We start from the raw sequence: 26,632 nt of genomic DNA on the forward strand, positions 1-26,632 counted from the left end.
AATCGGATATCCCAAAATCAGAAAGCTGATCGCCGTTCCGCGCTCGCTTAAAAACAAAAACAAAAAGCATTGACCAGCAATTTAGTGATACAGAAAATACAGGGGTGGGGGAATGTGTCTTTCTATGTATTCTTTGGTTGTAGATTTTTTCTCCTTGTCGGCATCTTTTTCAGACGCGAATGACAATGCGTACGCCGAGGGCCCGCGCCTCTCTCACGCAGCAGGCCAGACAAGTCCGGCCCACACGTCCGACGAGTGCGTGCTCGCCGCGGTCCGCACACCACGCACGAGCCAGGAGCGCTGCGTCAGCCCCACTTGAGGGAGTGGCCGTGCAATCAGTTGGAGGCTTGAGAGCCGGTCCCGAATCAGCCGAATTACGCGGTGGGCGTGCATCGATCACGAGGACTTCGCCGCTAGCCGCTGTTTCGTCCAAAAGGGAAATCGTCGATGATGCGGGCGTGAGATGCGGTGAGCCTGCAAGAAGTTGCACCGGTGTGATTACGCGGTACTTATGCGCGACGTGCAGCGGGTGAGCGGAAACTGGGCCGCTTCTGCCACCGGTGGAGTTCCTGTTCAGGCGGCGCAGCTTCTTGTTCGTAGCGGAAGATGGCGGTGTGCACGGCCAGGCAGTGATAAACTGAATATCGTAAGTCAACGAGAGAGTGACGCTCGTTTCCAACAGATCGAAGGTCATTTGAGCTGCGTAGCTGGGCTGCGGCTCGACCTCTCCCGCTAAGACCGGGCCTGGGATTTCCACCACGGGTTCCGGAAGTAGCTGCAGGCTGTGGAAACGGACTAGCCTTGGCGGCGGTTCGATCGAATCCCTGGGCAGAGTAAGGTCTTCTCCAGTAACCTCGCTATCCGCCTTCCCCGCCAAGTAGCTCGCGTCGAGCTCAATCTTTTCTGCGCAGTCGATCCTTGCCTTTGACTTTTTACCTGGGCTTGGCGGTGTGGTACCGTTGACGATATCGATCCATGAATCTTGGAAGCCGATCGGAACGTAAGGTGTGCTGATCCAGCCCATGCACTCTTTCGAGCCATCCATGGTTGCGAGAACCCTGCCAACGATACAACTCTTGCTCCACCAGCTGCGTTCAGCGTAGATGAATCCGCCATACAGATTAGCCAACTCTCCGAGCGCAGTCACAGCCGACCTGTCATTTTCCAGCAAAGTCGAAATGAGAAAATGCGAGATGGCTTCGCCGGGAAGGACCAGGCCAGTGAGGTAAGTCCGGCTTAGCCAGCCGCCAATGTCGGTGGGTCCATTGCTCGAGCTCGAGGTGGGCTGTGAGCTATCCCTCCTGAGCAGCGAAGGTCGTGGAGGCGTGGCAGGTGTGGAGGTAACCGACGGGTGTAACTGGATGGATCGTGAGGTACTCACGCGACTCGGACGTGGGCGATGAAATTCTTGGTCAAAGTATCCGTTAAGGTCCTTTGGTATACGTGGAGTCGCAAGAGGGGAAGCAAGCGGTGTAGCGTAAATACTCGGCGATGGGGGTGTCCCGTTGTCCTGAAGTTTAGCTGTCAAATTGATCGAAAGTTCCCTGAGTCTAGGCCAACCGATAGTTTCGGCAAAATGAAGGAGCCCGGAGAGTTGGCGCTCTCGGTAGCGGGGCCGTAGCCAGAACTCAGTTTCCTGCGGTTCTTCAGTCTCCTCGGTAGAGCGCCCAACGTTAAGGGCGGCAAGAAACCCTCTCCTCTTCGGGGTAAGAGGGGCCGGTGTCTCCTCGCTGATTTCGATATTCTCCAAGAACCGTCTGGCCAGCACCAAGTCCCAGTCAATTTTGCGCGACTTCATGCTCGTGAAGCTGCGGACTTCAGCTTCAGTCAAATTCAGCTGTTCCGTAACTTCCTTCACAGGGAGCCCCGAGATCGCATCCAAGCGAAGGAGGAGCTCCGAAGCCAGCAGAATCTGGAGGAGGAGCATGTCCCTTTCGCTCGGCCCGGCGTATTCCTCCGAATCGTCAGGATCCGAAGAGGGGCTGTCCCATAAGATCCGGCCAAAACGTATCCGCCATTCCACGAGACTGAAGTCGTTCCAAATTCCTTTCAACCTGAGAACCCGGATCAAAGTCTCGATTTGCACCTTCAGTCCAGTGGGGTCTCCTGTCGATCCATCGTAACGAGGTGGCATCAGAAATTTACCGAAAAGGTGGGCGTACATCTCTCCAGGGGATTGCGAGTGCAGAATGGTGGTCTTGCCGGCGGTCTCCTTAAAGGTTTGGTGGACCTGGCTGAGCTCCATAAGCCGCTCGTAGATCAACCGTTGGTCAAGCCATTTGATTCCCAACTTTTCCGGCGCTTCCTCCAACAGGTCCCGATTCGCGATGGCTTCATCGTCGTTGTCCTCTAGGCGGAGGTGGTCGGATCTCGGAATCTCCAGAAAATGGTCAAAGCCAATGGTCCCAGCGTCCAGTCCCTGCGCGCTCAACATGCTCGGAATCTCCACCACGTTGATGTCGTAACCCATGGGCAGCCCCTTCTTCTCATCCTGGTGTCCAACCTGGCAAAGATGAGGCCGGAGAGTGGCAGAGGAAAAGGCTTCGTGGGACAGTTGCGGACTGTCGCTGACATCTCGAACAATGAGGGTGTCGTCGTAAGGAAAGTCAACTCTCGGGATGCGCCTGCCTTTGATCTTGTCTACAGAAAAAAGAGGGGCGCCAGCGAACAGGTTGGGGATATCGTCTTCAGTCAAGCCTGCGAGATGCATAGTGTTAGCGACTGCAACCCCTGGCAAACTTCGGCTTAAGGGTCAGTTCCCCTGAGGATCCGACTACACAGTCATGGCGGTGAAAAGGGCAGATCACGATCACGCACCACTCGGATCGGGAGTCGAAACATCGTCGGGAGCCTCTGATCTGGCGTCCTCGGTCTCCTCTGGTTGGGCTGGTTGGGCGGCCGCGAGGTCGGGGGTGGAGGCGGCGGCGGTGGTGGATTTGTCGTCGTCGGCGGTCTTCACAAAGGACGAGCGCGAGCGGTAGTGCTTCTTCAGGCCTCTGAAGGGCTCAACAATACGGCTTTTGCGCTGCAGAGCCAGAGTCATGTTAGCGGTGCGGGCAGCGGATAGGGGGCGGCTGCGTACCTCGGGCTCGACGATACTGGGGATGCTGGCAGCGCGTGGCTGCTTCTTTTCCGCGTACACGCCCGTGAAAAGCTGGCGCAGCAGGTCGCGCTTTCTCACACGCTGCACCTCGGCCTTCTCGGCAGCAGCGTCGTGCTGCTCGAGCGGCTGCCGTCTGCGCCAACCGAACGGCATGGTGACGGGCGGCGGAGGGAGGAGCGGCTTGGGGCGGAGTTGAGGCAAGCGCGGCGGACTCGGTGGACGCGGCGGGATTCTTGACGGCGGCTAGTCGCAGGCGTTGACCATATACACCGCTCATTGCCCGATATCGCGCGATAATGAAGGGACGAGCGTCTACTCGCGAAGCAAATCCAAGCTCGTGGGCCTGACTCGGCGGACGGAGGCATAGTGTGGTTCAGGAAAGCAGAGGGTGTGGTGGAGGAAAAGCTGGGCATGGGCTGCCGGTCAACAAGCAAACCGGGCCTAATCCTGGCAGCAGATCTTGGTAGGTGATAGCATGCCTGCAGGGCTTCCCGACGCGACGGCCAGCGCCAGCGGGCTGATTGGTGCGCACTGGCGCGCGCCAGCTCACTTGGTGCCACATCAGGGCCGGGATCCGTTGCAGCGCTGGGGCGGCGGCTCGCAGGGCAGAGGCGAGTGCGCTGTCTCTGAGCTGGGCGGAGGCCATGGTGGAGTCCTGAGAGTTTCTGGAACGCGTCGGGTGAGAGGGCGCGCGGACCCGGGGAAATCACTGCCTTCGCTGGGCGTTCGAGAAGGCGCGCGGGGCGCCCGCAGCTCCGCGCTGCCCCATCGCCAACAACTGTCGCGCACTGATAGGGCCGGCCGCATCGGCGCCTCTCAACGCCTTCTTCAGCGCTGCCATCGCCGCAGCCGCCGTTTCCTCGCCAGCAGCCGCCGGGCCCGCTGACCCAGCGACGGGAGCCCGCACGTGTCGGCCCGTGCCATGGCCCCGCCGCGACGTCAACTTCGAGCGAACACTTCAGCGTTGTGCCAGCTAACCTCAAGCTTCGCACATCTCTGGGGTCACGCCGTGCCGGCTCCGCCACCGCTGCCGCGGGCGCCGATCTTGTGCGACGAAACACCCTTTGCCGCGGCGCGCTAACCCGCCATCCTTCTGCTGTGAACCAGCCCTACCTTTCCCCATACGGTACTTCCTCATTACCAAATATGGCATTCCGCCGTCTTATGAGGCAGCTGCCAGAGTGTGGAGAAAACAATGAAACTGCTAGAGAATTAGTGCTTATTGCGGTTTGGCGCGCTATATAATGTGACCTGATGCTGGCATTGAATCAGCATCTCTGCCCGCTTTCTTCGCCTTCCAGCCTTCAAAAAATTTTCACTATGGCATCTGAGATATTTGACTACGTGGTGTGCGGGTAAGTCTCTCCCCGGACTGCGCAGTGGTCTATCCTCACGCTTGACCCACAGTGGCGGTACATCTGGCTGCGTCATTGCGGGCCGCTTGGCAGAGGACCTCAACGTCTCTGTCTGCGTGGTCGAGGCAGGTCCTGACAACGCAGATTTGGACAACGTTCACATGGTCGGCGGATGGTCACAGAACTTTGACGGACCAACGGACTGGAACATCGTCTCCGAGCCATCACCTGGCCTCAATGGACGGCAGATCAAGAACAGCAGAGGCAGGTTTCTGGGCGGATGTAGCGGTGTCAATGGCACTCTTTGCATCAGAGGCAACAAGCAGGACTACGATGACTGGGGTCTGGAAGGTTGGTCTGGCGAAGACATGTGGAAGTGCATGGCCAAGGTAAGTGTGGTGTCCCGCATTACTACCCCGCACCTTGACCCTTGCGCTTTCTCTCCGGTGGTGTGGGTGCTTTTGAGGCTAGCGTGATTGCCAAGGGCCTACATATAGGCGCCTAAGGCATCACATTTGGCGTGATTGGGCACCAAGAGTGTGATTGAAGCTTTGACTGTCGGTAAACGCTCACTCACATGGCTTACGGCTGCAACGATTATATCGGGCTTATGTCTCAGAATGTAGTGCTGATTTATGCAGGCGGAGACCTTCCACCCCAAGGATGACTTTGAGGCAGATTTGAGCGTCCATGGAACAGATGGGCCTCTGCACACGGAACCTCATGACCTTGCTCCAATCTCCAAGCTTCTCCTGGATTCGTTCAACGACCAAGGAGTTCCTTATACCCCAGATCTGTTCTCTACAGGTGCCTCTCCCCAAGGATGCAGCAACACAGTCCGTACAGTCCACCAGGGTATTCGGACGACCGGAGCAGACTTCATCACGAAGGGCTACAGACGGGAAAACATTACCATCAAGACCGAGAGCGTGGTTGACAAAGTCATTCTCGAGCACGTGGATGGAAAGCTTACAGCCACTGGCGTCAAGATTGTGACGAAGGGCGGTGTGGAAACAACTGTCCGAGCGCGTAAAGAGATAATCTTGAGCTCGGGAGCTTATTGCAGTCCGGCCATCCTCCTACGTTCGGGAATTGGCCCACAGTCTGAACTTTCCAAGCACGGCATCCCGACTCAGGTTGAACTACCGGGGGTGGGCAAGAACCTCATGGATCACGCTATTACCTTTGTCTTCTACGAGACCAATAAGCCTGAACTCACCAATGACCATTTGGCCTACTACGAAGGCGCCCTCGCCTCCAGCTACCAGCTGTACAAAGACACCAAGAGCGGCTTCCTCTCCACCTTTCCCTTCGGCGCTTTCGGCTACGGTAGGCTCGACGACCGCTTCAAGGACCTCCCCGAGTGGAAGCAAGCCACCCCGCCGAAGGATCCACATGGTCAACCCTACGGTCCGGACCGCGACCCGATGGGCCTTCTGCGCTCGCAGCCGAACGTCGAATGGTTCAGCACAGAGTGCTACGGCGGGCCAAAGCAGTACGCGGACTTTCCTGTCGACGGCCAGGGCGTTTTCTCCTTGATTAGCATGCTGATGTCGCCGCACTCACGCGGCTCCGTGACCTTGGCCAGCACAGACCCTACCGCCAACCCCGTCGTCGACCACAACTACTTCGCCGACCCACTGGACGTGCTCGTTATGGCCGAGGCTTGCCGCTGGGGTAATGAAATTGTGACTAAGGGGGCGGGCACTAAAGACTACATTAAGGGCTCGTGGCCACCTACCGAGAAGCACCATGAATACACGACGCTGGAGGAGTGGGCCGATTTTGCGCGAAAAAATGCGACGACATGTGAGTGGTCTTTATTCTCGAGGGAGACCCAAGACCAAAGAAACATGGCAGATTGCTGACTGAGGATTAGGCTACCATGCTGCAGGAACATGCAAGATGGGAAGAGATGATGACCCGATGGCTGTGTTGGATGCTCGACTTCGCGTGAGGGGCGTAAAGGGGCTGAGAGTTGCAGACTGCAGCGTCATGCCACTCATGAACCAAGGACATAGTAAGTTGGGATATTCATAGAATTATAAGGCGCTACTAACGTTGTGATAGCTCAGATGCCTGCGTACGGTATCGGCGAGAAGGCCGCAATTCTTATCAAGGAGGACGTGAAACAGGCTGATGCGTAGGACGATGCCCCCGGATCATGAAATCGTGTAGCTGACTTGTCTGTAGTAGGAGACCTGATTCCGCCTGGGCTGCTGCTTGAGCAAATAGCTGGCATCAGACACGATGATTGGCCCCGACGATTTGAGAGACTGGTAGCCATTACTCTTATACCGGCCAAACACGTAAGAAAATGGTTCATGTTGAAATCTTTCGACTTTTCGCTTTCGTAAGACTTCAACAAGAATTTGGTCTTGTTCATGACAGCCTGCAAAATATACAAATCTCTTTGATAGCTGCACTTGAAGAGATAGAAATTCAAGAAAAAGATTTACCTGATAGTAATGTGAACTCCGTGGTGTATTGTTCCAGGGTGACGTGTTTCTAGCCCAAATGAAAGTCACATATCTCTCAAGAAAAGAAATAAATCCAGAAATGACAGGATATCAGCCAGCGACGCTCACTCTACATGCCTCGATACCGAGAATACATGTGTCTTCACACTGTCTCCATTTTCCGGGGTATCTCTTCTGCGAGACTTGCCTACCCATTCTATTTGGCTCGCGCCTGGTCTGTGGAGAGCATCTTGTCTATTTTGCGCTCAGCTCCACAGCCGCAGATGATTTTTCGCCTCTTGTCCAAAGCCTACCCGACGATGTCACTTTTCACCATTGAGCCATCTTAGTTCTTGGCGGCTTCCTTAGCAGCAGCGACGGGGTCTGCGAGGATCTTCTTGCCGGAAGCGGCCTCCTCCTTGGCAGCCTGCTTGGCCTCGTCGGTCACGGAGTCACCCTTCTGGGACGAGCGCCAGAGCAGGATACGGGAAGTCTGGACAAGGCCAACGCAGCCGAGGAAGAAGTTGACGGTAGCAAGGCTGCGATGATCCAGGTTAGCTGATTCACACTGGGCTGATTGTAATAGTGTGGTTGCGAAATGGTTCGGTTGAGGTGTGCACGTACAAAATGTTCTTGGGCTTAATGATCAAGCACCAGCGGGTCCAGATAGCACCGGTGGCCATCAGAGCGCAGTTCTGGGACAGGGAGAGGTTCTCGGCGGGACGGAAGAAGTCGGCAATACCTGCGAGGACAAGACCCCACTGTATCATCCATCAGCCCCCATCTTTCATGGTACAGTCATAGCGTGGGCGGGAACGTCAACGGCGCGCTGAGGGTGAAGCGACGGGCGGAATGCGATCGGAGTTATCGGGATGGTACCTTCATGACAGGAGCCCTATTGTGAATGCGTCAGCTCATGTGGTCTGCGTGGTATCTCCACTCCCCAACATGATCGCACGCGACACCAACGATAATTTTTTTGTTGGTTTGTCGGAGCAGCGTACACGGTGAAAGCGGAAAAAAGGATACGCACCAGAAGTGGACGGTCTTAGGGCCGACAGGGCTGTTCCAGAATTTGGCAAAGCCGCTCTGAGGGGCGCCATTGGCCTCAGCCGCCGTGGACTGAAAGCGGCGTTGGGAAGTCTGGCGGAAGGCCTGGTTCCGGACCAGATTCCGGGAGAAGTTCAGAATACGGGTGGTGGGACGGAAGGCAGACATGGCGGGCAGCGTGACGACAGAGCAGAGAGTGGTGACGCGAAAAATGGGTGGTGGAGAGGAGAGTCGCGGAGATAATAGCTTACGGGTTGTGAAGTCGGAGGCGATGGAGCCGCCGGGACTTGGCGCGCGGGACGGATTCTCCGACGTCGTCACCCGTCACCCAGCGCAGCTTCACTCAACCGCCCAGTCGCCCATCCACCACCCCGACCGTCACCATGGCCTCCAAGTACGCGTTCAGCAGCGCCGTCAGGGAGCTGCGCTTTGCCCTCTGCCAGTCCTCGTCCCAGAGCGCTGCCACACGGTACAATCCCTCTTCCCGCCGCCGTCTTCGATTGGAAAAGCGACAACGCTGATTGGACCGCCCAGGAATTTCCTCCTGCGCGCCTACCCGACCATGAAGAAGCACAACCCTCACACTCCGATCCTCATCAGGGAAGCTCAGAATGTGGAGCCTAAGGTTTACGCGAGATACGGTGCGTCGCAACGTCCTGGGCTGGGATATGGGGCAGCATTGGCTGACGGAAACAACAGAGTTCGGAAAGGAGAAGATGTTGCCATTGTCGGGTGAGTTGGCTTATTATGCATGTTGCGCAGTGGTAGGATGCTGACTCTACGCAGGCCTGGATGATGCGACTATTGAGAGCAAAGTTACCGAGCTGGTCAAGTCGTCATAGATGCTATGAATTAGCTGCTTCTCCGTTGGAGGGCTGTACAAATACAAAAAGCTCTGAATTACGGGAGCATCGCCGACTTTCTACTTTACACCGCTTCGCGCTCGGGAGGACATGCCCCTAGAACTTCGCCGCAATCGTCTCATTCACCGTCAAATCCCCGAATCGATATTGCGCCCAGCTCATACTTCCGTCCGCCATGGTGAAGAGGCGAGTCCCAAGGTCGCTTCCCGCTGCCCCCGCCGCGATATGAATGGGCAGTAGGTGCTCAAAAGTTGGGTGAGCTTGACGGGCATCTCCACGTTTCAGCAGTTCCGCCATTTTTGCCTTCCTTTGATCCGGCTCGGCTGTAGCAGCATCTTTCAGGGCACCATCAAAGCTATAGACATACCTATATTCAAATAAGACGGTCACTTCTTTGAACGTCTGACGGGGAAAACTCACGGCATTGGTTGATCCTGGCCCATGGAGAACCAAAGATCCCTCAGGTTGTGTACCGCCATTCCGGATGCCAGAACAAGGACATTTTCCTCCCTGAGAGATGCCACAGCCTCTCCGAGTCTGTGATGCTCGTCTGGATTTTCATTTTTGAAGAGAGAGACCTGGACAATAGGGACATTGAGCGGATTCTTCTCGGGATCGAATGCTAATGCTTTCAGCTCCAATGGCCCTATTGTGTTTGAACTGATTGCTTACCGATAAGCAACGGAAGCCAAGCACCATGGTCAAGGCCGCGGGTTACTGGCGTATAGCCGATTCCGGCAGTCTCAAGCTTTGACATGACCTTTTGCGCGAGTTCCCGGCTTCCTACGTGAGGATACTTGACGGAGTAGTACCAATCAGGAAAGCCATAGAAACTGAGAAGGTCAGCTTGGCACCACGGCGAATCACGGCGGCACCCACTCGTAAATCAAATCGGTGATCTCAGCTGTGTTCACAAGCACCTTATCATTCCGGCCTTGCCAATGAGCGGAGAAGAGAACCACTGCTTTTGGCTTAACCTTGCTCGTGATCTCCTTGCCGATCTCTTGCAGCTTTTTATATGCCGGGTGATCCGTATCTTCCATTAGGTTTGGCTATTCCATCAGTGCATTGATTATTTGTAGAGAAACGGTGGTACTTACTCCTCCATGGGACACGAAATATACAGGAGTCTTGGGGCTCTGCTCTGCCATTTCGACTTTCTGAATGCTTCCTTGTCTTGATTTTGAAGTGATATCTGGCAGCGCGCTTGTAGTCACGTAGTCTTTGATAGCAGATGCAAGATCGTACGAGGATGCAACTATACCCAGTATCACAGCTAGCCCGGCGACTATAAATGCAAGACCGCGGAATTGGGATTCAGGCATCTTATCAGCTGTGACCGATAGGTGAATTAAGTGTTCGGGAAGAAGAGCCTAAAAGGAGAAGTAAATAAGGTTAGGGAGCGAAAGTATTTGTCAAGCACACCAAAGCACACATAGGTGGAGCATCAGTGATCGGTTCGGTGCGGAAATGGTCCGCGGCTACGCGCCATACCTAATTTGGTACTGCGAACACGCTAAGCCTATAGAGCTGTTCAGAGCTGCTGAGTCATTGGCTTATCTAAAAGTTACGCCAATCGATAGCTGAGGGGCTTCTGAGGTAAGTCGGCCGCCGCTATACCCTGGTGCTTTCCTAGAGCGGGCCACACTTCGCTTTCCAGAAACAAGGAACACTCTTTCAACATTCAACATCTCTTCAGCACCATGATTGTCGCCGCCAGGTGATTCGCAACCTGTAATCGAAAGAGCCCTCCCGGCTTCTTTTCCCCGCCGCGACCAGGAATTTGTTTGCGCCGCAAGCACCTCGAGCACCGCAAGCACCGACAACGACCGTCGCTATGTCTGACCCCGGCCCCATCTACGAGCTTCTCGGCAAGCTGGCATATGCTTTCGCTGAAGCGCAGCCACTGCTTCCTACCTACTCTCACCTCCTCATCTCCGCTCTCTTCCCCATTTACGCCGGCGCGCACTCGTCGCTTACCCGTCCGTCCTCTGCCGCCAAACCAAAGAAAGCACCGAAGGTTGATACCGCGGATGATGGATACGAATCGGAAGAAGATGAGGAGGAGGATATCCAGCAGATGGAGGGCCTGTCAACCCGCGATGCTATAATATTCCCGATCATGGCAGGAGTGACGCTCACTGGTCTTTACTTTCTTATCAAGTGGATGCAGGACCCGCAACTCTTGAACAAGATCCTCAACGCCTATTTCTCACTCTTTGGTGTACTGAGCGTAAGTCGCTTCATCACTGATGGCTTGGATCTGGTACACAGTCTTTGCTTTCCGCGCCGGTACATGAGTGGCGGGATTCTGTACGATGTGAATTCGCGCACACGCATCGCGAAGCCAGCAAGCCCTGTGCCGGTGGGTAATAATGCTGCCAGAAGCTCTCCACTTCCTGGCCTGCTCTCTCGGATTCCTCTTCCTACACACGCCAAAGCCCTTCTCTGGAACATTCGCAATATCCCAAGGCAGAAGTGGACGGTCAAGTTCTTTTTGCGCAACGTGGCATCAGTGCGCGGCCACCTTGGACTTCATGGTGTTGTTGGCTTTGTTCTGGCTGTGGTTGCTGTCGGATACTTCAACTTCGTAGACAAGCCGTGGTTTTTGACCAATCTCATGGGCTTCGCTTTCTCGTACGGGGCTCTTCAGCTCATGAGCCCCACAACGTTCGCTACCGGGACACTCCTGCTTTCCGCCCTGTTTTTCTACGACATCTACATGGTTTTCTTCACGTAAGTACCATGATCTTTAAGCCCGACGCCATTCATACTAACGGGATCAGACCCATGATGGTTACGGTGGCCAAATCCCTGGATATCCCAATCAAGCTCGTTTTTCCCCGTCCCGACATTCCTTCGGCGGATCCGGCCAAACCACCAATCAAGCAACACGCAATGCTCGGTCTCGGGGATGTTGTCCTTCCCGGTATAATGATCGGCCTTGCTCTCCGGTTTGATTTGTATCTGCATTACCTGCGCAAACAAACAACGCTCAAGGCGTCCAGCCAGACCACTGAAGCTAATAAGGACTCTGGGGCAACGGCTGATGCAAGCTCTACCGATCAATCCGTGCAGATTGTGAAGGCGCCGTACGCCTCGGTCTCCAACAAATGGGGCGAATGGTTTTGGGCGCGTTCGGCGGCACATTCCTTCCCGAAGCCTTACTTCACCGCAACCATGGTCGGCTATGTAGTGGGTATGCTAACCACCCTTGCAGCTATGCAGATTGCAGACCATGCTCAGCCCGCGCTCCTCTACCTGGTCCCTGGGGTGCTCATTGCCTGCTGGGGTACTGCTTTGGTAAGGGGTGAGTTGAAAGTGATGCAGGACTTTAGCGAGGCATTCGAAGATGAGGAGGAGCTTCGCAACCACAGCATCCTGTCCAAGGAGCGCACGAAGCGCGCAGAGAAGAAGCTGGAGCGGGCTACTAAGAAATATGTGGAGACAGTTGAGGAGAGTGGCGACGAGACGGTACAGTCCAGGAAGGGGAAGAATGCGGATTCCTCGCACGACCACGATCACGATGTCTTCTACTTTGCCATTAGCGCGCCCTTTTCGTTTTCCAAGAAGGAGAAAAGCGCCGAGGAGGAGAAAGGAGCGTCGTCTGAGACGGACTCGGCGAATAGCACGGTCAATTGGCGCTCAGCAAGTGGGACGCAAGCAGCAGGCGGCGAGCCAGCCGAGAAGAGGAGGCGCACCAGCTAAACGAGAGGTCAATGGCGGCTGCATCAACCCCGGCGTTGGTTGGGAATAATTGACCGGGAGAAAGGTCTCTTGCGCACGGGTAGAGTATCTAAACAATAAAGACTCGGGATCGGCAGCAGAGCAGCAAATCAACAGTCAATGTGAGCAAGCATGTACAATATCGAGCATCGGAATTGTGGACTGCGTGAGGCCATTGCTAAAGTGCCTAGACGCACAGACGAGACGTCGGTCGGCAGTAACAGTAACCAGCAAACGCCCCGCCGCCAGCCCCGACGCTGCCGCCGCAACACCGAAGGTGTTCGTTGTCGATACTCACCACGCTTGCGATCCGAACCCTCCCCACACGGACCAGGCTTAGCACGCAGCCGCGTCAGATGAGCGCCGGCAAGCTATAGGCCGGCGCGACCGGCCGTCAGCAGGCACTGGAAACCCAGCTGAAGGTCCTAATTCGGCGGCTGGACCGGCGCACCGTGGCACTCGGAATCTTCCCGGACGCTTAGCGCCGTTCGGCTCTGCAACGGGTGGCAATTTGCGGAGAACAGAGCGAATGAAGCTCAACCAGCAGCGACCGCGCGTGGCCTCCGCCCAACGGGGGCGCTTGAGCCTCACCAGGCCAACACAGCCCTCGTTCTGGAATACTTTGCCCTGCAGGAAACCGCCGCCTTGGGTGCGGGTGCCGTTGCGGCTGACTGGCCTAGAACGCCGGCCTGAGGTTCTCGGTCGATCGGCGCAGCAGTGCGGTCGCATGCAAGGCAGAAAAAGCATGCCGTTTGCCTGTTCAGGCCCTAGTCGCCTACAGCATGCCCATCTCCGCACCACCCTCGTGCGGCGCTTCTAACGCTGTATTTCTTCCTCTCTGATTCTCCGCGCTAAGGGCCGCTCTGGCCTCTGGTGGCCGCTGTGTTGTTCAGAAGGACAGGGGCCGTTTCGCCACCACGAGCCCACCACTAGGCATGCCCGCCATGGCCGCCTCCCCGTACTATACGGCACCACGACTGCGTACCAGATCCATCTGTGCCTCTGTCCCGGGCGGTCTAGATCTGTCAGATCAGATAGCCGCCCGACCTGACGATTCCCACGCCCGCCTCACTGTTGCACGCTGCTCTCGAGATCGTACCACTTTTCTCACGCTTGCTTCTGCTCCTCACCTCAACCTCTACCATTGAGGCGATTCCACCTGGCCTAGCAGCACGCACTGCCCGTCCAATCACTGTCCGCCCGAGCCACCGGCAAGCAGACGGCTTGCCGGGTCCATGCTAGTCGCCTTGTCACCCAACTGCGCCAGCCCGTTTGATACGCCCCGTCTCCACCATTTGCTGCTCTCAGCTGGCATCTAACGGCCCTCTTGGCTGATCCTTTCGGCTGCCCAAGCCTCTGTGGTGTGTAAAGAATGGCGCCACAAATGGCCTCTTCCCCCGTTGCTCCAACCATTTTTCGCGGTGCAATGCCAGACCTACTCACCAATACTGACATACGTGCCCAGCTCTCCCCCGAACCCCGCTAATTTCGCGCCTCGCCGGACTCGGGTGCGGGTCGGGAGGCAAAACGTTTTCTGACCCATCTCTTCTCCTTCCTCCCTGCAATGGACCCAAGGTACCCAATTATCCCCTACCTAGAGTACGGCATGTCTATCGAGGATGCCGGAACCGCCATCGCCCCTGCCACGATCACTGAACCCTCGGCCAGTGCCAGAAGCCGTCATGGTGGCGCCGCTACTGCCCAACGAACCAGGCCTGCAGCCACCTGGGCGCGCATCAGTGCCGCAGTGCTTGACTCATTGCGCGATCTCCACTATGTCCTCTCGTTAGGCGGCACCGTCCAGCACGTTTCACCCAACAGCGCCGCATTACTGGGTTACGGCCCAGAGGAACTGTTGGGCACCGTGCTGGCGGACCACGTACACGAGGACGACGCACCTGTGTACCGGGATGAGTTACGCGAAGCATCGTCCACGGGCCGTCCCTTCCGCTTCTATTGCCGCATTCGAAGCCGTGTCAATGTTGTGGGTGCAGGAACGAATGCTGATGCCGCCCTCTTTCACTCCGGATTTCCAGAGCGAGATCTGACGTCCTCTCCAACTTTTTCCGTCTTCGAGATCACAGGCCGCTTCCATGAGGTTGTAACACCTGGCCCCATCGCTGTCGGTATCGGCGTGGCAGTCACACCGCCCGGCGATGACGGCCTCTTCGTCCTGATGGCCCGGCCCTACCCCCTCGCCCAAGGCACCAAACTTGACTCCTTCTTGTCTCTGAAGATCGAAAACGAGCGGCTGACCGCACAGCTGGCCGCGCTGAGAGCCGAACAGGAAGAGAAAGATACTGACGTCTACGCCGACGGACATGATGGCTACTACCAGACACGTCAGTACTCCATGGAGGCGTCTTTTCCCGCCGCTGCCTACACGACTGCCGCCGCCATGCGGCGTCCCAGCGACGGTTTCCCATGGTTCGACGCCACGCCCGCGAGCATGACACTGACGACCGGCTCCGCTTCCTCTTCAGCGCAAGAATCCGTCTTCAGCGGCAGCGCCAGCAGCATGTTCGGCCCGGCAAGCAGCAGCAGCACCAACACGTCGGCCTCCATCATCGCCGGGCCCTCCCCCTCGTTCCCCTCCTCTTCCTCGCGTTCCGGCGGTGCCGCCGTGGCTGGCCGAAAGCCACCACCCCCTCTGCTTTCTCGCACCTTTAGCACGACCGCCGTCCCCGGCACCATCGCCGCGACGACCAGCCGTAGCGTCAATAATGCCATTGCCATAGATAATAGGTCCCCTCCGACCAATACACCTACCGTCATGGAGGGCGACGTGGGCATCCCGTTCATCGTCAAGGCCCTGACGGGCGCGGGCTTCAAGAAGCGCGCCAAGCTGCCAGTCGACGACTACGTCTGCTCCTGGTGCAGCACCACCTCTTCCCCCGAGTGGCGCAAGGGTCCCAGCGGGCCGAAGAGCTTGTGCAATGCATGTGGTTGTGAGTTTTTTTCCCTCTCTCTTCTCTCCCCTCGCGACAACTTTTAAAAAATAAAAAAGAACGGTTATCTGACAGTGATGGGTCACGATCTAGTACGCTACGCCAAATCCCGAAGGAAGAGCGGTCAAAGCAGCGGTGGTGGAGGCAGTGACGGCGGCGGCGGTGGCGACAGCAGCAATGGACCAGCGACGGGACCTAATCCGAACGGAGGCGGTGCCGCGTCGGCCGGGTCGACGACCGTTGGACCCGTGAATGCTTGAAGGAGGGAAGAATGCGACCATGTCGACGTGATCATCTAACCCATGCGCTTCTATGTGTGAAGGATAGGCTCTGGTTTCTCATGCGAAACGAGGGCTTGAACTGAACCTGGAAGAGAGAGAGAAAGATAAACATCGAAAGGCAAAGTACGGGCTGACCTATCAAGCAAGCCTTCGGCCAGGAGTTGGGAGTGGCCTTTTTTTTCTTGTCTATCCGTCATGATTTGGACAGGGGCTCAACAACCCCTACCTCTCTTCTGGATTTTTTTTTTTCGTTGTGTTCTTGCGTGGTTCTTCTGCTTAACCGTTGGAGTACAGAGGTGTTATTTGCCTTTTGGTTCTGCTCTTTTTGCCTTCTTCCCCACTTTTGCTCTTGCTTTTGCTTCTTCAACTAACATGGAATTAACCAATTCGGTTCCTTCCCTCTTACGTTTGGAAGTAAGAGAAAGAGGGAAGACTAATCTTTGTTCGCCGGTGTTTTTCTCGGATTCCCATGCCATCTACATGTTTTACCAAATACCCATGGTGTACTGACGAAAGCGTGACGAATCTTACATGAAAACAAATACATAATGAGAATTATTCAGGTGCAAAACCGTTTGAACAAGTCAACTGTCGTTGTGTAATTGTGCATACACGTGTCCCTTTCTTACAAAGCCACCGCATATGGCACACAAATGGTGGGAAGGCTAGAACAAAAAAATAGGAAAGAAAATTTTGTGACAAGGGGTATAAATAGGGTATATTATTGCTCTAATCTTCCAATCCCTCTTCCTTTCAACTACGTGGGGATGTATATGCTGGTTACGGGAAGAAAACCGAAAGGAGCCAGCGATAAGCCCCCCAAACCACACTTTCAAAATCCTCCCTTATCCTCGTTTTTTGACCCTCCTCCCTATGTGTGCTATTTCCGTCTCGACCGGGGGAACCCTTGAAATGGCTTGGCGTTTTTGTCTGGCTTGATTGCTGGCTGACGTTGTTCCATCATCCCAACCCTTGCTCGGCAGATAGGCGCGACCACCGACCCACTCCAGAGGATTGCGAAGCACCACCCCTATTTACTTTGGAACGTGGCTTGCAACTGGCGGCCATATGTCCGCGGGATGACACGGCGCTCCCTCGCTGAACTGCCTTTCGCGCACCGCGCACAACCCTCGCCGTGCTCTACGGGGAGGAAAGAAACAGAAAATGGATTCTTCTTGGTGTCGCGGACGTCCGTTTCTACTGCGACTCGAACAGCGTGTGTACTTGCCAAAAATAGATCTGCAATACATTTGAATACAAGGTTGATTATTACAACGAGGCTTCAGCCGACAGGAATATCCCGCTGAGCCACGGGCTCGAAATACCGCGCGATGCCCTGATCGAGCGTCTTGATGCTGGTCGGCTTAACGAAGAACTCGTCGGCGCCCGCCTCCTTCGACTGCGCCTTATCCCTGGGCGAGTCCTGGCCGGTGATCATGAAGATGATGGCGGCGTGGCGGGCGCAGGCGCGCTCGATGTCGCGGATCTGCTTGGTGGCCTCGACGCCGTCGCAGTTGGGCATCTGCAGGTCCATGAAGATGAGGTTGAGCGGTTGTGTTTGTAGGTGCGCGCGGTACTGCGCGACCGCCTCGTTGCCGTCGACGGCGCACGCGTACGGGATGTGGCGCTTCTCGCAGTACAGCTTGAAGATGCGCAGGTTGATGGCGTTGTCGTCGACCAGCAGCGCGCTGATGGGCTCGACGATGCGCATCTTGCGCGCGAAGACGTCGTGGATCTGCTCGTTCGGGCCGACCGGCACGCCGTTGGTGATGGGGGATTGCTCGGGGAGTTGTTTGAGTTTGGCGTAGGTCTCGTTGACTTCGTAGAGGATGTCGTAGAGGCGGGTGGAGAGGAAGGGGCCTTCGAAGAAGAGGATCCGACTGCTCGCGGAAGGGAGGCGGAGCGAGCGCGTGCTGACGCGAGCAGGAATGAGGCACACGGAGATGGCGGTGGGATCTACTGTCTTGAAGTGATTCTGAAAATCTTGCTCGTCCTCGCAAAAGCTGACAATGTTGAGCGCACCAATCGATGTGTCCGAACGCACCCAGCCGCGGTGCTCGAGGTAGTTTATGAAGTGTCGGACCAGTGGCATGGCTTCTTGACCCGTGGGTACTTCGTGGTAGCGTCTAGGGACGTGTTTCAAGGCCGGAGGTGCGTAAGGGCAATGGTCGGTCGGACAGGCAAAGCCTGGATCCCTGAGCTCCACGCGAAAGTGTGACCCTTTGCCAGGTTCTGAGGAGACCAAAGAGACGGAACCATTCATGGAGGCGGCGATTTTCGAAGAAATGGTCAGACCCAACCCGACGCCTCTAGTATGAGAGTCACCCTTCTCATATGCCTCAAATATTCGACGTTGGTCTTCTTTGCAGATACCAATCCCTGTGTCCTTGATGTCGAACTGCAATATGGAATAGTCGCTTGTTGCAGTGATTATGACAAGAACGCTCCCGTTTTTCGTTGTCGATGATTGGATCGCGTTGAGTATCAAAGACTGCAAGCACTCCTTGAGTAGACCGATATCAATCGTCACGATGCTGCAATCGACTGTGAGTTGGTTGTCGAAGAGGACTGACGTCAAGGCCAACTCTTCTTCTGGAAGCATCAGAGAAATGTCTCGGAGGATATCAGCCTCCAGTAAATTAAGCTCATAATATGAAGCCTGCTTCATCGACCTGCTCGACTCGGCCCAGCGGTTTAACATGAGAACGTTGTTCACCGTACTCATTAATTCTCTTCCCGCGTTCGTGATGGCCTGCAGATATAGTCGAGCATTTTTGCTTGCGTAGCCATCAGTACTCGAGTCTGTAAAACTCGATGCGATGCTTAACCGTTTGACTGCACCGCTGGAAAGGATATTCTCTGGGGGAGCAAACAGTTCTTCTCCCAAGAGCTCCACAGAACCGAGGATGCCGTGGATAGGAGTTCGAAGCTGGTGCGTGATTCCGCGCAGGAAGATGTCCTTGGCTTTCAGGGCTTCGGCAAGAAGACGCTCGTGGTAATGGTCGAAAAGTATGATGGCGCAAGACTCGACGAACCATGCGTCAACATCATCCAAAACCAATTGGACCTCCTTGAAGGATACGACCAAGAAGCGAGGTATCGGTTGTCTTTGGCATCGTGCGACCATGGCGCGGATTGTCTGGAAGGATTCCAGTCGGCGGTGGTTGCTCGTGCGGATCAACGTCTCTAGAAACTCGGTATCTTCCCACAAGCAGTCTTGCACGTCGTCCTCAAACGAAATTGGCGGTCGATCCTCGAGCTCAATGGTGCCGTCATCTGAGTCTTGCAGGGTGACTGACGCACCGGGGTAAATATCCCTCAGAGCTTGTTTCACCAGATCTTCGACGGTATTCTGTGTTGCCTTGGACTTGATCCTCGATAGGGTGTCGCCCATGGCTTGGCGCTGACGTTGGCGATTGATGCGGGACCGATTGACGATTTCGGCGCTAAGGATATCTGCGAAGCGTGAGAGAGCAGCCTGCTGATCCGCACTAAGCCCCTCTGTTTCGGAATTTGCGGCAACGCACAAAGAGCCAAGGGCGATGAACTGGCCGTTTTCGGTCTCGCAGCGCAGTTGGGCTCCGGCGTAGCTCCGCAACCCGCCCTCCTGGACATGGGGAGAATTCCGGAAGCGCCAATCCCCCAGCATGTTTGGGAGAACGAAGAGCTGGAGCGGGGTTAGCATGCGCAGAGAAGGGGCTCGGTGGACTCACGCCGAATGTCTGGTTGATCGTATGGGCGCAAGTGCTCTCCCTCCTGGGAAGTATGGCCAGAGGGACTCCGTGGGTCACCAGGCGATGGTATGTGTTCTCTGAAAGAATACCCATGATCACGTATTCCCAGCCAATGAAGGAGCGCACCAGCCTGACAATGCCTTGGAGTTTTTGGAGCAGCTCTTCGTCGTCGGCTATATCTTTGGTGTAGTACCACAGCATGGTAAGGCGAAGGCGCTCATTACGGCACAATGTGGGATAGAGATATGGAGTAGAGACGTCGGCAGGCTCTGGCGGCAGTGGAGTGGTGTAGGGGTCCGTCGAATCCTCGGCATAGTTAATGGCATGCTGGTGTTCGTCAAACGGGGGCAGCGGCTGGTCAGCATGGTCTTGGTCGAATATGGGGGCGATCCTCGAGGGACGGCGCGGCAGGGACGGGCTGTCAGACTCGGAGCGCTTGAAGAGATGGTTTGATTTTGGGAAGTAGGAGCGCCGGCTGGTCATTGTGCCCTCTCGTCGGGGGAGGAGAAGGAATCCGGTGGCTCAGAAAAGGGCCAGGGAGAGGGCTAGATAGGCGTGAATGGATTCGCTGGCTACCACGCGTGTGCGCGGGGCCGCACGGCTGCTGGAGGCGTGGACGCCACAATGAGGCGACGGAAGCAATCATAAAAGCCACAGAAGGTCCGCTGCGGCTCCGGCGCGAGCCATTGGGGTGGTCGAGGTGCAGCTGCCTCAGCACCAGGCAGTCGCTTCGTTCCGGGAGCCTGGTAGCAAGGCGGGGAGTGAGGGCGGGCGATGGTGGTGGTCGCGTTGGTCGGGGCAAGGATGGAGACGGCTCCTGCAGTGATCGGCCAAACGGCGAGGGACGTTGTTGGCCCCGGCCGAGAACGAAAGAAAGGTCCTGGCCCACGCCACCGCACACACATCGACGCCAAAATACCGCCGTGCTGCATGCATGATTGGATGCCGTCCGCAAGCCCACGTCGCATCGCCTGAGCCAGACTACTGGAGCTGTTACTGCTTGCTAGGGAGAACCCTGCATATGCTGATCGCACAGGCCCCAAGGGTCTAAGCTCGAGCTCCCCACCCGCCGCAAAAGCCTCGCGAACTAAACAAAGCAACTTCCACAATGTCGCTCTTCGGCTCCCGTTCACGGCTCAAATACACAGCCTTGCACCATGGGCGCGACCTGTCGGAACTCTGTACGCTTTGATCGGCGCTGCGATCGGCGCTTAACTAATCATGACTTGACCGTCACATCTAAATCTCGCTGCAGCTATCAACATTTCCCACGACCCTCTCGCTCTCGCCTGTTCGTCCGCTAAAAAAGAAGTCTGTTTCATCACTCGTAGTTCGCGCTCGGATCCCCGTCGAACTCCACCAAGCTCTGCGGCTGCGCCGTCCCCGGCGCCGCATACCCACCCACGTTCGTCACGGCCGCCGCCAGCTCGAGGATGAAATCGCACGAGCTCTTGGGCAGCTGCTCGTCCGTCCTCAGCGAGAAGCCCAGGTTGCCCACGTTCAGCACGTTGCCCAAGTTCTCGCCTCCAGTTGTCGGATGAGGCCAGTTGATCGCCGGCGGTAAATTGATCTTGGCCGAGTGCGTATTCGGGTCGCCTGAACGTGCATGAGACGTAAAGTACGATTGATACGCCGTCGCAAAAGATCCGAAGCCTGGGATCAAAGGAAAAGCGACGTCGCCTCCGAACGACACGTAGATCTGGTAGAAGAGAGGCAGCAGGTCCGTTCCGTGCCAGCCCGGCGATACGCTATACTGCATGTTCCATGACTTGCCGTCGTAGGCGTCTGTTAGGAACCGGGACCAGCATGTGAATGACGAATCCCTCACGAAGGCCTTGGTTCTTTCGGTGACGGTAGCGTACGTGTCGTTGGTCGAGACGGGTGGATAGAATTCTTCAATAGCAGCATTGATGCCCGCCTCCTTCACGTACGTTGGGAACACACTGTCTATGAAGCCGTTGAACTGTTCGTCGGTCTGGATGTGTCCATCAACGAACAATTCAGATTCGTCAGCTGTGTGGCTGATAATCAGGGAATCCAGGCCCTTCCAATAGTTCCCTAGCGAATGGTGAGCGCAACGATAGTGTATAATCAAGGGTGGATCCTTACCTGACGCGAACTCCAGCATAGGAAGTTGACGCACGTAATCTCCGTCTGCAGCCGGTCCGATATTGAAAGCACTTTCCGGCGCGGCTCTGATCAAGGCTTCGTTGGCAGTGTCAAGCGTCGCCGGGTCAGCTGCACGAAGGCAGTCCAAGCCTTGACCCTCGCAGCCGGCAAGTGCACTGAAGTTCTGGAAGATGTTCTCCAGGCCTCCTTTGCGATCCCACATAATTTGGAATGCGGAGCTTAGCGCAACTGCCTTCTTAAACAGAGGGTCAAGGGTGCCTCCTTGAGCTGTCAGGTGGTGAAGAATAGAACCAGCGCCTGCACTCTCGCCCCTTGAATTGTGTCAGCGATGCTTCTCAGTACGATTGTGGGAGACAGCTTACCAGGCATTGACGTTTGAAGCGTCCCCACCGACAAGGCCAATGTAATCTTGAACCCATTGGAAGACCGCTGTCTCTTAGGTGAGCATAATCCGTAAATGGCGGGTATATGGGTGCCATACCTCTCTGATCCCAGAATCCAGCATTTGGCACACCATCATTCTCCATGGTTTCGCCAGCAAGGAAGCCATAAGTACCCAACCTATAGTTGCCGGCAACGTATATTACGTTCCCTCCAGACTGTTGGATCAGGCCTGTTCCACTGTAAAAGCCAATCAAATCAAGTGCATCCTTGCTACCAAATACTATGATCCAGTCAGTCTTCTGTACAGAGGGGTGCTGCAGCCGATGGCTAGCGCGAAGAATAGCAAGGCTCTAGAACACAGCGTAACTATGTCCCAGCTCTGCCTTAGAAAAATCAACATATGTGGGTAGTTGAAGCTATCTTCCGGACGTGTATGTAGAAATTTTAATTCGACATTCTCGTCCGGACGATAGCTTCAGCTACCCATGACATGAGCAAAAACAAATCCACGCTAGCCATCGGCTGCGAGAGGGGACTATATCAAGAATGAGCCGTGAAACGTACCGTATGCTCCTCCGTAAATCCATACGATGACCGGCAGGCTATGCGTGTCAGGGTCTCGGACAGCATCTCCAGGGACGAATAAGTCTAGAAAAAGACAGTCCTCGGAGCCACCTTCGAAGATGGGAACAGGGATTCCTGCTAAGAACTGATTAATCGCTCCTCCAATAGGAGAGTTGTTGCCGGGGCCGAGAAGATTGAGTCCTTCGATTGGAGCTTGGACGCAGATGGGCCCGTAGCTACCATCCTGGATGGTATCATTATTGGCCGGAGGCTGCGGCTTACGCCAACGGAGGTCACCAATCGGCGCTGCGGCGAACCTAATGTTCTTGAAGACATACACCTAATGTGCGTTGTTGGTCAGCTGTTCCCTCTGCCACATCGGTGCTTCCACGTACATCGGCATCTGCGTTGTACTCTGATGCTCGCCAGGTTCCGTAAGGGAGGGTGAGCGTTGGAAGCTCATTCTGACGCTTGCTGAATTTCACGCCAAGCTGCGGGCCTGCGGTGGGAGCAGCACACACCGCAGTGGCGAGCAAGCAAATCAAAAGGCTGCACAGGCGCATTTTCGAATCCAACAAGCCGGGCTAGCGAAGCGCAACAGACCAACGACCCACACTCAGGGCTGATCGTCAATGATATAGGTACGTCTCTTGCCGTCAAATCCGAGGCTTCATGGGACACCGAGTCGTGCGGAGTAATTTAAAATCGCTCGTCAGGCATTCCAAGCCTCGGCCCGCCCGTCGTCTCACCGTAGGCATTGCTGCGCGACTTTGCATTCTGTAGGTGGTACATGTGAATTGTACCTCTTCGGGGGGACTTTGCGAACGAACATGCAGCAAACCATTGACGAGAATGCAGGACCGAGGGGCTGCCCAATGGTCGTGTCATCCTTACGAGCACGTACAGCTGTCACGAATATTGACGTGCCTGAACCTTTGATGGTGGTGGGGAGGGGCTACAGCAGGCGAGCGGGTAGAGTGCGGGGTTGGCCAATGAGAGGTGTGGTATCGACCAGGATAGGCTGTCAGGCGCCAGCTCAATCGCTGTGCCTGATGAGGTGGCTTAAAGTGGCTCAAAGATCTATTGCTGATCCGGGAAAGTTAGTCCTGGATGGTAGTCGAATTGAGTAAGGTATCCGAACCACTTGGCAGCGAATGAGGCCTTAACAAGGTCTGGTGACTGAACAATATCTTGGCATGGCGGCTGGACTCCGCGCCGTATCTCCGTTAGTTGCAGGCCTTGAAAAAACCATTGGGCAGCCTGATCCTAAAGGCTATGCTGACCGGGTATTCCGGCCTGACTGACACGCATTCATACAAAAGAGGCGAAGGGTTCTAAGCATATAACGCGGGACGTGCACGCCAGTTCCGTCTGTGAGGGCCGCAAGCGAGCTCGTAAGGCTTAACGAAATCGCGGAGAAGCGTCCTAACGAACCTGGCCAAGCCTGCGAACGACATTGACCTTCGCGCATTCTGGAAGAGAAACCGATGAAGCACATGTTCGGTCACACACGACTCCGAGGCCAGCGATCTCGATCTGTTCAATGAGAAGGTTTTCGGACACCTCGGCAACTTGACATGGCCTCCAGATCCAGGTTCCCCGCAAACAGTGTGTCGAGCAGACGGCGATTGCGAATGCCCGGGTAGGCGTGTGGTTGACTTTGGGTTTGGAGGAAATTGTCGTTGAGGAAGGAGCCAGGGATGCCTTGGTTCCTAAGGCGCGCTTTCCGAAATCGCGCCTTCCGAAATCGCGCCCGAATTTCTGCTACTCGCAATCGTCATGAACCACACCACAGCACAAGCGCGGCCATATCGCAGCCATCGCGTTCCCGCTTGCGACAGATGCCGGCAAAGGAAGATCCGGTGTAAAATTGCAACCATAGGACAGCCCTGTGAGCTGTGTGCTGAGAAGGGCTTCAACTGCCTCTTTTCCGGCAGCAACTCTCGTCAGCCCACCTCCGATCCTGACCGTTCGCGCCCGCGCAAGAGACCAAGAGTCGAAAACGTCCAGTCCGCGTCTATTTCTGGAGCCCGAACACTCGACAGCCCCGTAAGCGAAGGTATCCCTGTACCTCCTCGAGATCCTGCTGCGGAATCGGAGCAAAGCCCGCTTTTACGAGACACTGCCGCCTCGAGCCCTCGCAATGGGACCAATTCTGCATCAGGCCCTGCTGGTGAGGCGTCCATTATCGTGGGACCAATGGTTGCAGAGGATGTGCAAATTTTGCAGCGATACCTGACAGCGGAACCGAGGGTCGGCCCGCAGCCGTATAGCGTCGTGTCAAACGCTCCAGGAGATCCCATTTTTCTGGCCTTGCCAAGACATAGAGAGGGTTTGCAACTTGCCAAAGACTCGGGGCGCGGCCAACGAGAAATTCTCGACCAGATCCTGGGTCCGAAGAAGAGAGACGTGATCCAGCTCTATTTCAAGCATATCCACCCCGCGTTCCCAGTGCTTGATGAGGAATTGGTTTCTGGGGAAGATGGCCGCAAAGTGTCTTCGACACTTTTGTGCGAAATATATGCAATCTCTCTCACTTTTTGGCATTTCTCGGACACATTGAAGCACCATCATTGTCCCAGCGAACAGTATTTCTGGAATCTTGCCATTGCTGCTCTGCAGGATGACTTTCTTGCCCCCAACCTATATACGCTTTATTCTTCCATGATTGATTTGCTCGGAAGACCAGTTGGTTCCGTCCAAGGTAATGTTATAAACTCCGGTAGGACAATGGCACTGGTCCATAGTCTCGGATTGAACCGAAACCCCAGCGCATGGAGGACTTCTGCGCGAGAAAAAGACATGCGAGTGAGAATATTCTGGGGCTGCATGGTTCTGGATCAATGGTAAGATCCTGCGAATGCTTCTAATTTCATACCCGCTGATCTTTTTGTAGGTCGAGCTTTGCACACGGTATTCCTCCATCGATACTACGCAAGCAGCATGATGTCCCGCTACCCTCTATTGCCATACTTTTGACCCCCGGCAAGGAGAATGTAGACAGAGTCCGGGCTGCGGAATGCTTCATACAACTCTGCCGTCTATCTCAGATCCTTGGCGACGTACTTCCGTTGGTGTATGATCTTAGTGAACCACGCAAAGAGATTTGGAGAGAGCTACGGCGTTTTGAATGTGACCTGGATACATGGGAGGAAAGTCTTCCAAATTTTCTGAAGGCCGGTTCTACCGAGGCGTCTGTGTCCGGAGCCAGTAGCTTACACTTTGGTTACCTCTGCATCAGGATGCTGCTTTGTAGGTTGTCATATCGGGTATGTTTTTAGCCTTTGTGGTCCGCCTGGTACAGGCTTTATACTCCTGTGGCACCGCCCTTTCCTTTTCCTGTGAAGTGCACTGACACAAATCAGGCAGCAGCTCATGAAAACGGCTTGGACGCCCAGGACGTTCGCCAATATCATTTCACGACTCTCCGTCGCGCTGCCACACGCATTGCCGACTTCGTATGCTCTCTTCAAAGCAGGCATTTGAAGGAATTTTGGCTCTCCTGTAAGAATTTAAAGGATAAGCTTCTATTGATCGATGATCTGATGCTGTGATAGTCACTGGTCACTTGATTGTTTCAGCTGCGACGATTCTGCTGCGCTGCGCTATCGACACCGCCGATGCCGCTGTTGCTGAGGAGTGTAAGGAGTCCCTGAAGTCTCTTCGAAGTAGGCTGCATCGAGCAAAGAACCAGGATCAATGGGATCTCGCGGACATGTTCCTCAAGCGCTGTGACGAGCCTATTTCTAGAATTACATCGGATTCGCAAATGAGGAACCAGGAGTCCAACGCCGCACAGCCACCCGCAGTCCAAGCTGCCGAGGAGAGCCAACGCCTGGATGCTCAACAAGAACCACCAGATTTTGGCTTGAGCAGCTTTTCTGAGCTCAACATTCCAATTGGTCCGTTGGATTACCCGTGGGAGTCTTTGTGGGACATGTTTGAGGGGCCTCAGTGACAGATGTGATTATAGCATACGTCCAAGGAAATCTGCTTACATGGGTACTTGAACCCGTTGTCCAGATACATTTGACA

The 26,632-nt window shown here is 55.4% G+C and overlaps 10 protein-coding genes across 10 annotated transcripts; 5 read left to right on the forward strand and 5 right to left on the reverse strand.

Annotated features, from left to right (window-relative positions):
• Nucleotides 1-169: 169 nt before the first annotated feature.
• LTHEOB_1580 (Tpr domain containing protein) lies at nucleotides 170-3,256 on the reverse strand (the record flags this gene model as incomplete). Its single annotated transcript, XM_035510297.1, has 3 exons — nucleotides 170-2,697; nucleotides 2,818-3,025; nucleotides 3,083-3,256. The coding sequence occupies 3 exons, from the start codon at nucleotides 3,254-3,256 to the stop codon at nucleotides 170-172; spliced, it is 2,910 nt and encodes a 969-aa protein (XP_035366090.1).
• Nucleotides 3,257-4,423: 1,167 nt separating this feature from the next.
• Nucleotides 4,424-6,685, forward strand: LTHEOB_1581 (Glucose-methanol-choline oxidoreductase; the record flags this gene model as incomplete). Its single annotated transcript, XM_035510298.1, has 6 exons — nucleotides 4,424-4,458; nucleotides 4,511-4,847; nucleotides 5,100-6,267; nucleotides 6,338-6,478; nucleotides 6,529-6,601; nucleotides 6,652-6,685. 6 exons carry the CDS (start codon nucleotides 4,424-4,426, stop codon nucleotides 6,683-6,685), a joined length of 1,788 nt encoding a protein of 595 aa, XP_035366091.1.
• A 578-nt stretch (nucleotides 6,686-7,263) lies between these two features.
• Nucleotides 7,264-8,135, reverse strand: LTHEOB_1582 (uncharacterized protein; the record flags this gene model as incomplete). The annotated part of the gene is made up of 4 exons (XM_035510299.1): nucleotides 7,264-7,456; nucleotides 7,542-7,678; nucleotides 7,797-7,812; nucleotides 7,951-8,135. The coding sequence occupies 4 exons, from the start codon at nucleotides 8,133-8,135 to the stop codon at nucleotides 7,264-7,266; spliced, it is 531 nt and encodes a 176-aa protein (XP_035366092.1).
• Nucleotides 8,136-8,350: 215 nt separating this feature from the next.
• LTHEOB_1583 (NADH-ubiquinone oxidoreductase) lies at nucleotides 8,351-8,809 on the forward strand (the record flags this gene model as incomplete). The annotated part of the gene is made up of 4 exons (XM_035510300.1): nucleotides 8,351-8,436; nucleotides 8,502-8,608; nucleotides 8,667-8,699; nucleotides 8,754-8,809. The coding sequence occupies 4 exons, from the start codon at nucleotides 8,351-8,353 to the stop codon at nucleotides 8,807-8,809; spliced, it is 282 nt and encodes a 93-aa protein (XP_035366093.1).
• A 117-nt stretch (nucleotides 8,810-8,926) lies between these two features.
• Nucleotides 8,927-9,981, reverse strand: LTHEOB_1584 (Extradiol ring-cleavage dioxygenase class III enzyme subunit B; the record flags this gene model as incomplete). Its single annotated transcript, XM_035510301.1, has 5 exons — nucleotides 8,927-9,197; nucleotides 9,251-9,452; nucleotides 9,503-9,663; nucleotides 9,710-9,882; nucleotides 9,931-9,981. The coding sequence occupies 5 exons, from the start codon at nucleotides 9,979-9,981 to the stop codon at nucleotides 8,927-8,929; spliced, it is 858 nt and encodes a 285-aa protein (XP_035366094.1).
• Nucleotides 9,982-10,667: 686 nt separating this feature from the next.
• Nucleotides 10,668-12,538, forward strand: LTHEOB_1585 (Signal peptide protein; the record flags this gene model as incomplete). The annotated part of the gene is made up of 3 exons (XM_035510302.1): nucleotides 10,668-11,063; nucleotides 11,307-11,566; nucleotides 11,617-12,538. The coding sequence occupies 3 exons, from the start codon at nucleotides 10,668-10,670 to the stop codon at nucleotides 12,536-12,538; spliced, it is 1,578 nt and encodes a 525-aa protein (XP_035366095.1).
• A 1,582-nt stretch (nucleotides 12,539-14,120) lies between these two features.
• On the forward strand, nucleotides 14,121-15,764 carry LTHEOB_1586 (White collar-2 protein; the record flags this gene model as incomplete). Its single annotated transcript, XM_035510303.1, has 2 exons — nucleotides 14,121-15,504; nucleotides 15,598-15,764. 2 exons carry the CDS (start codon nucleotides 14,121-14,123, stop codon nucleotides 15,762-15,764), a joined length of 1,551 nt encoding a protein of 516 aa, XP_035366096.1.
• A 1,303-nt stretch (nucleotides 15,765-17,067) lies between these two features.
• On the reverse strand, nucleotides 17,068-20,002 carry LTHEOB_1587 (Histidine kinase hhk3p; the record flags this gene model as incomplete). The annotated part of the gene is made up of 2 exons (XM_035510304.1): nucleotides 17,068-19,452; nucleotides 19,499-20,002. The coding sequence occupies 2 exons, from the start codon at nucleotides 20,000-20,002 to the stop codon at nucleotides 17,068-17,070; spliced, it is 2,889 nt and encodes a 962-aa protein (XP_035366097.1).
• Nucleotides 20,003-20,840: 838 nt separating this feature from the next.
• On the reverse strand, nucleotides 20,841-23,389 carry LTHEOB_1588 (Lipase 2; the record flags this gene model as incomplete). Its single annotated transcript, XM_035510305.1, has 7 exons — nucleotides 20,841-21,577; nucleotides 21,629-21,960; nucleotides 22,012-22,078; nucleotides 22,131-22,313; nucleotides 22,598-22,937; nucleotides 22,993-23,096; nucleotides 23,347-23,389. The coding sequence occupies 7 exons, from the start codon at nucleotides 23,387-23,389 to the stop codon at nucleotides 20,841-20,843; spliced, it is 1,806 nt and encodes a 601-aa protein (XP_035366098.1).
• Nucleotides 23,390-25,839: 2,450 nt separating this feature from the next.
• LTHEOB_1589 (uncharacterized protein) lies at nucleotides 25,840-26,555 on the forward strand (the record flags this gene model as incomplete). Its single annotated transcript, XM_035510306.1, has 3 exons — nucleotides 25,840-25,849; nucleotides 25,967-26,101; nucleotides 26,155-26,555. 3 exons carry the CDS (start codon nucleotides 25,840-25,842, stop codon nucleotides 26,553-26,555), a joined length of 546 nt encoding a protein of 181 aa, XP_035366099.1.
• Between the last annotated feature and the right edge of the window lie 77 nt (nucleotides 26,556-26,632).

The sequence above is a fragment of the Lasiodiplodia theobromae genome (genome assembly GCF_012971845.1).
Source record: "Lasiodiplodia theobromae strain AM2As chromosome Unknown scaffold_4, whole genome shotgun sequence".
Classification (NCBI taxonomy): domain Eukaryota; kingdom Fungi; phylum Ascomycota; class Dothideomycetes; order Botryosphaeriales; family Botryosphaeriaceae; genus Lasiodiplodia; species Lasiodiplodia theobromae.